At 47.0% G+C, this 6,775-nt stretch overlaps 1 protein-coding gene across 1 annotated transcript; it reads right to left on the minus strand.

Annotated features, from left to right (window-relative positions):
* Positions 1-133: 133 nt before the first annotated feature.
* Positions 134-3,591, minus strand: Glmp (glycosylated lysosomal membrane protein). Its single transcript, XM_027393110.2, has 6 exons — positions 3,425-3,591; positions 2,674-2,928; positions 2,292-2,492; positions 1,971-2,189; positions 746-999; positions 134-633 (listed from the first exon to the last, which is right to left on the minus strand). Exons 1-6 carry the CDS (start codon positions 3,539-3,541, stop codon positions 468-470), a joined length of 1,212 nt encoding a protein of 403 aa, XP_027248911.1. The 5' UTR covers positions 3,542-3,591; the 3' UTR covers positions 134-467.
* Positions 3,592-6,775: the final 3,184 nt, after the last annotated feature.

Below are 6,775 nucleotides of genomic sequence, written 5' to 3' on the forward strand. Positions count from 1 at the left end.
CAACCATCCATAATTCCAGTTTCAGGGGCTCTAGTGCCCTCTTCTGACTTCCACAGGCAACACACACACACACACACATCCATACAAGCAAGCAAAACACAATATAATAAAATACATATATCTCATTTAAAAATAAGAGAGAAATTAGAATATTTTATGGGAAAAATATCTATTTCATGCCCCTTAGGGCAGCCAACCAGTCGTTCTTATTGTAGGCCTTCAAGTTTTATCCAAGGGAATCCGGAGTGGCAAATGACAGAGAAGGAAGCATCAGTGGTGCACCTTCCTTTGTAATCCTAGCCTCTCCCTAAGGTAGGAAGGACATCGCCCAGGGAGCCCCCAGTAAGTTGAGGCTGGCTTCTGAGGTTCTGCAGAAAAGCAGATCACAACACTGACCCTCTACTCTTCAACACTTTGAGGCACAGCAAGGCAGATGTGGTCCTGCCCTTTCCTCTGGAGAGTGGGTTTCAGTTTATAGACTGGTACTCAGAATACTGCTTGTGGCGAAGCAGCAGAAACAGGCCTCCTCCCAGCAACATGAGCCCCGGAGTTCCCAGGGCCACTGCCATGATTCCGAGCACTAGTGGAGACAAGGCATCCACTGGAGGGAAGCCCATTCCCAGAAGCATTGACCTAAAGCAAGAAGGTTAAAAAAAAAAAAAAAAAAAGGTTAGCAAGCTTAGGAAGGAAGGCTGAGGGGCTCAGCTCTTCTCCACTTTGACCTCTCCAAATCCTTGGTTCTTACCAGGAGAGGTAGTGTTGGTCCCAGTAGCCAGGGCCTGTGGGAGCCCCAAATGTCAGATTGAAGGCACAGAGGTTCTGGGACCCAAAGAAGGCTTGGACAACTGGTGAGGAAGGAAGAGAATAAGCCAAGGTAGGGTGAAGAGAGGAAGCCTGGCAGGGGACAGCTGATTCTCGGTTCCGCTGCTTCTGAGAGAAAGCCACTGGTCGCCATTGCATGAAGCCAGATGGTGAAGAGCCCCACAGCAACTGATTAACCTGGAGAAAAAGGCAAAGGATGCAGCATAAGAAGGACCAACCTGTGCCAATTTGTTTTCCCACCTCTTCCAGACTGCATGTCACTACCAATACAAGCAATACAAGCAGTAAGGCCAGCAAGCCTCTCCAGTACTAAGTGTAGTTCTAGAATTGACATGGTAGTTGTAGCGGAACCAGTCTCTCTTCTCTAGAGAGTAGGAGATGGGCAGAGCCACAGCCTTGCCTCTCTGCCCTTGCTCCTTCTGGACCCCAGATGAAGGAGAACGCCATCTGAAGATCATGAAGCATGTTTTTGCTTCCTTGGAGGGCAGAGATGTCACAGCCCAACACTAAAAGCAGCCAGAGAAAGCGTTGTTAAATAATAAACAGGGACCATGTGTGGTGGTCCATGCATTTAGTCCCAGCTCTCAGGGCAGAAGCAGATGAATCTGAGTTCAAGGTCAGCCTTGTCTACATAGCAAGAGTTCTAGGCCAGTCAGGACTACATAGGGAGACCCTATCTCAAATGCCATCTCACTCTCCCTACTCAAAACCAACCAATCAACCAACAAATCAAACAAACAAAACCCTTTAAAAAAATAGGGGATGGTGGCAGCTGGAGTGATGGCTCAGTGGCTGAGAGCTTGCTGCTCCTGCAAAAAATCCCAAATTTAGTTTCCAGCACCCATGTCAGGAGGCTCACAGCTATTTGTAATTCCAGCTCCAGCGTATCTGATGCCCTCTTCTTGCCTCCATGGGAACCTATACACATATGTAAACACACATTTTTTAAAAAAAATAAGTGGTTGAGTGAGTTCGAGGCTAGCCTGATCTCCAGAGCGAGTGCCAGGATAGGCTCCAAAGCTACACAGAGAAACCCTGTCTTGAAAAACAAACAAACAAACAAACAAAAAGTGGTTGGTTGCTTTTTCTGGGGTGCTAACTGCATCCCACTTTATATTCCCACCCATCTGCCTCCCCTGGACCCTGACCTGGAATACAGCAGGTGCATACTCGTCATCAATAGAGTGCAGCTCTTTCACTGATGGGCAGTCAGGGCCGGTACCCACGGTGGCGACCTCTAGCCCAAACACGGAGTGGTTTCCACGAGGAGAAGCTCCATCCAGGGAGACTTCTACCTGACAGGAATCTGCAGTGTGCAGGAGGCGAGGGGGCTGGGCAGACCGGCCAGATCCAGAGAAGGCCTGGACCTAGGAAAGAGAAGGAGGCCATGTGATATGGGGAGAACAGAGCTTGAAGGACTCTCCCATCCTCAAAAATCAGCTTTTTTAGTTCCTTCCCCACAACCTCACCTTGAAGGCCAGGCTGCCATTGGCAAATGCTCCAGTAGGCTCGTCTACAGGATGGCCTTGAAAAATGGCGCTCAGAGTGGCAAGATCCAATGAGTTGGTGATATTGTTCCAGGAGAATTCAGCCAAGGAGTAGGGAGGATACGGTTTTCCTGAGGGCTGGGTTGCCCCCTTGGACACCTTGGTGCTGTCAAACTCAAGCAGCTGGGGACAGGGTGGAATAGAACGGGGCTTGCCTCCTCTGGCTTTCTCTGCATGTCTCCCCCACTCAACCCACCCCAAACTGTGTCCATTTCATCCTCCCTGTCTTAAACCCTTCCCTCTCCCCTAGGGTAGAACTAACTCCGCCCATGCTCCTCTTTCTGAGCTCTTCCAGCCCCCTCACCCTGGTGAAGACAAGAGCAGAAGAAAACTGGATGCTGTCTTTGGGGAGCACCATCAGACCCCCATAAGGATCAGGAGACATCAGGAGACTCCAGTTGACACTCAGGGCACTCTGAGTGGTGTTGGTGGCCACCAGAACCACAGCTGGAGGTCCCAGGGTGCTCCATACATAGTGCAGGGTGGAGTTGGTGCCCACTGCCCGGATATGAAGCAGGTTCTGGGGATTTGGCCAGCTGGAAATAACCTTCATGGATATCTGGAACATGGGGTAGTGGGATGGAGAGAACAAGATCAGAGGTGGTCACGGGCAAAGCAGCAGCTTGTGGGTGGAGGACAGGCCCTGCGCAATGCCAGGGATAGCAAGGACTTTTGAGGCCTAGGAATGTGTGGAAATTGAGGGATCCTGGAATCAGGGGCAGATTTAGGGTTGAGAAGAGATAGGACAGATCCAGGATTCCCTGACCTTGGTGAGATGGTTAAGGCACAGGGCTAAGAGGCTTTTTAAATTTCCAAACTTTCCTGTTCCTGGGCTATAATGGCTGAACCATGGTTGACATCACCAGGAGGCAGGAAGCAGTCATGCATGCTTTCCTCCACAAGTCTTCCTAGTACTCATGGCTCCATGCTGTCTCTCTGGGTTGATACTTCTCTCGCATCCACCCTCCACCCTCCACTGTCCCATCCAGTTCCAGTCATCGTCAGAGCGTTTATATTTCTGGAAGCATCTATTACTTTAGTTCCAGAATCCTTACCTGGCGAGTTTCTTCTCCCAGTAGGCCAAATGGAGCTGCACACACAAGACTCAAAAGGAGCCATGGGGTTGGGGCACAGGGGACCCAGCCCCAGTAAGGTCCCCAACAGCGGCACATACAGCCGCCCGCGCACTAAGTCTAACTCAGCCGGAATCAGCTCGGAGTCACATGACTCTCTTCCTCCTGATCCCTTTAGAGGGCGGGCTACCAAACCGGTTCTTAAAGAGACCGCATCCATTAACACAGATGTCAGCACAAGTTGGAATAGCATCAGGAAAGCTGAAGGTAGGTACATTATCCGTAACAGGTTGTCCTGCAAGGCATTGCAGAGCAGCTGTGTAAACACACTCCTGCCTCTCCTCAGACACCCTGCCAGTCCAATACAGGTTACTTGTGCTGAGTATACCCAGATGTAAATTCCATGTGGAATTAGTACATTAGTACTCTGTTTTAGAAAGGTAGAAAGGAATTGTGTTAGATTGATTTAAAAGAACCCTTACTGAATGGTGGTGACTCATGCTTGCTTTTAATCCCAGCACTCAGGAGGCAGAGGCAGGTGGATCTCTGTGAGTTCAAGACCAGCCTAGTCTTCAGAGTGAGTTCCAGGACAGGCTCCAAAACAATACAGAGAAACCCTGTCTCAGAAAAAGTTGGTTTTCTCTACCACCATATAGGTCCTTGGGGTTGAACCCAGGTCATCAGACTTGTTTGTCAAGTCATTTACCTGCTGAGACATCCCACAGGCCCCAGAACTTGAATTTCTGATGCTCCTGTTTCTGCTTCCTGAGGGCTGGGATTGCAGACTGGCTTGGACCACTACATCTTTTTATATGGTGTGGAAAGGAAACTCAGGACTTCATGCATACTATCTAGCCCTTGCTGTTGTTGTTTGTAGTTTGTTTTTTAAGGCAGTTCTTCGTTGTAGCTGGAGCTGACTCTGTAATCCAGGTTGGTCTCAAACCAATGGAGGTCTTCCTACCTCAGTCTTCCAAAAGCTTAGATTATAGAAGCAAGCCTCTAACTCCTGGCTTGTTTCTGTTTTTTGAGACCACCACCTGAGGATTCATTAATTATCATTACTATTTTTGTACATTTTATCTTACTCATTTTGTGTAGGCAATGGGTGGCACACATGCTACAGAATGCATGTGTAAGTCCAGGGTACAGCTTCTGGGAATTTTCTCCTTCCACCATGTTGGTCAAATTTGGGGCAAGCACCTTTACCCACTGAGTCATCTTGTTGACTCCCAAGGGTTATTGTTTTGTTTTGCTTTCTGAGACAGGATTTCTGTGTATCCTTGGGCATAATTAGGTCTAGATCTGCCTGTCCCTGACTCCTGAGTGCTGGGATTAAAGACATGTGCCACTTCTGCCTAGTTGGGAAAAAGTTGTTCTCTGGCATGGGACACACACACACACAATGAAAACACCCCAGAGGTTTCCTTTTGATGATGTATTTATTGGATTCCAGGTGTGAACATTTTCTTACTGGAAGAGCTCACAATTTTATTATAAAGTTACCACAGATAATAAGCTACAAGTGCAATACAATAATTTATCAAAACATTTGACTGAATGCATGCTCTTTTGGCTTTTTTGTTTGTTTGACACAGGGTCTCTACATGTCCCTGGCTGTTCTAGAACTCAACTATACAAACCTGTGTACCCTGGAAGTGTAAGTGTCCTTAAGTACTGAATCATCTCTCCAGCCCCAACTTAAATCTTAACTGTCAGACAAATAAATACACATGGTACAAATTTGAACCAGGTGTCTTGGCACAAGTCTTTAATTCTAACCAGCCAGGGCTACATAGAAGATATTATCTCAAAATAAATAAAAAAAAATGATTACCTGAGAATGCTAATTATACCCCCAACCTAGTAGCAAGGTTTTCTTTTGTTGTTGGGGTTATTCTGTATAGCTTTGGCTGTCCAGAAACTCACTCTGTAGACCAGGCTGGCCTTGAACTCAGATTTACCTGCCTCTGCCTGGGATTAACATCATGTACTACCATTGCCCAGTGGAATTTGTTTTTTTGTTTTTTTCCAGACAGGGTTTCTCTGTTTAACAGCTCTAGCTCCTGCAACTCCCTCTGTAGACCAGGGTGGCCTCAAACTCAGAGATCTGACTACCCCTGCCTCACAAGTACCACCACCACAGGCAGGATCTGTTTTAAAGACTATTTTATTTTTATTTGTGTGCATTCCACATGTGTGGGTGTATCTGAGGAGATTATAAGAGGGACTTGGGTCTCCTGGAGCTGGAGTTAGCTATGAGCCACCCAATGTAGGAACTGAACTTGCTTCCTCTGGGAGAGCTGCAAGCTCTTACCCACTGAGACAGGGCATTACTCTATAGTCCAGACTGGCCTTAGACCCCAAAGAATCCTGTGGTAGCAAGTCTTTCTCTGTACCACTAGCTCCCAAATAAAGACAAGGAAACTTATTATGAAAGCTTGGCCTTACTTTAGGCTTGTCCCACTCCTGTAATTTAAATTAACCCATTCATTTTAATCTACATTCTGTTGTGTGGCTCATTTCTCCATGTTGCTCATATTGCTTTTTCTGCATTTGGCTCATGATCCAGTCTTCTTCTGAGACCTCTGTCCCCAGAAGCACTAACCCCACCACCAATTTCTTCCTGCCTAGCTATTGGCCCATCCAGCTCTTCATTAAACTAATCAGTGATACATCTTCACAGTGTTAAGGAATATTCCACAACATTCTGTCTCACCTTCCTGAATGCTGGGACTTTTAAATTAGTGTGCTGTCTGTGAATGCAGGTGGACCTGGAGGTCAATGGACGACTTCTGGGAACCACTTCTCTCCTTCCACCCACTATGGTAATCTTACTGGCTAAGCAGATTTTGTCTCAGAGACAAGTGCAGCACAGGCTGGTCTCATACTTGCTCTGTAGCTGTGATGGTTAGTGTGGATAATCAACCTTACAGGATTTGGAATGAACTGGGAGGCAAGCCTCAAGGCACATATGCTTAGGAAAACACACTCAGCCAGGCAGTGGTGGCTCATGTTTTTGATCCCAGCACTTGAGAGACACAGGTAGGCAGATTTGTGAGTTCAAGGCCAGTCTGGTTTACAGCGTGAGTTCCAGGACACCCAGGTCTGTTACACAGAGAAACCCTGTCTCAAAAAAACCCAAGCAACATCTCCCCACCCCACAAAAAAAAAAAAAAAAAAAAAAAAAAAGAAAGAAAGAAAAGAAAAAAAGTGATCCCAATTTGTCTCCTTTGCTCCCAGTAAGGTTTTCTTCTGCCTCCTCTTGCATTGCTAGGAGGTAGAGATGTGCCTCAAGATTGAAAAAAAAAAACAAAAAAACACATGACAACTGTC

The sequence above is a fragment of the Cricetulus griseus genome (genome assembly GCF_003668045.3).
Source record: "Cricetulus griseus strain 17A/GY chromosome 1 unlocalized genomic scaffold, alternate assembly CriGri-PICRH-1.0 chr1_0, whole genome shotgun sequence".
NCBI lineage: Eukaryota > Metazoa > Chordata > Mammalia > Rodentia > Cricetidae > Cricetulus > Cricetulus griseus.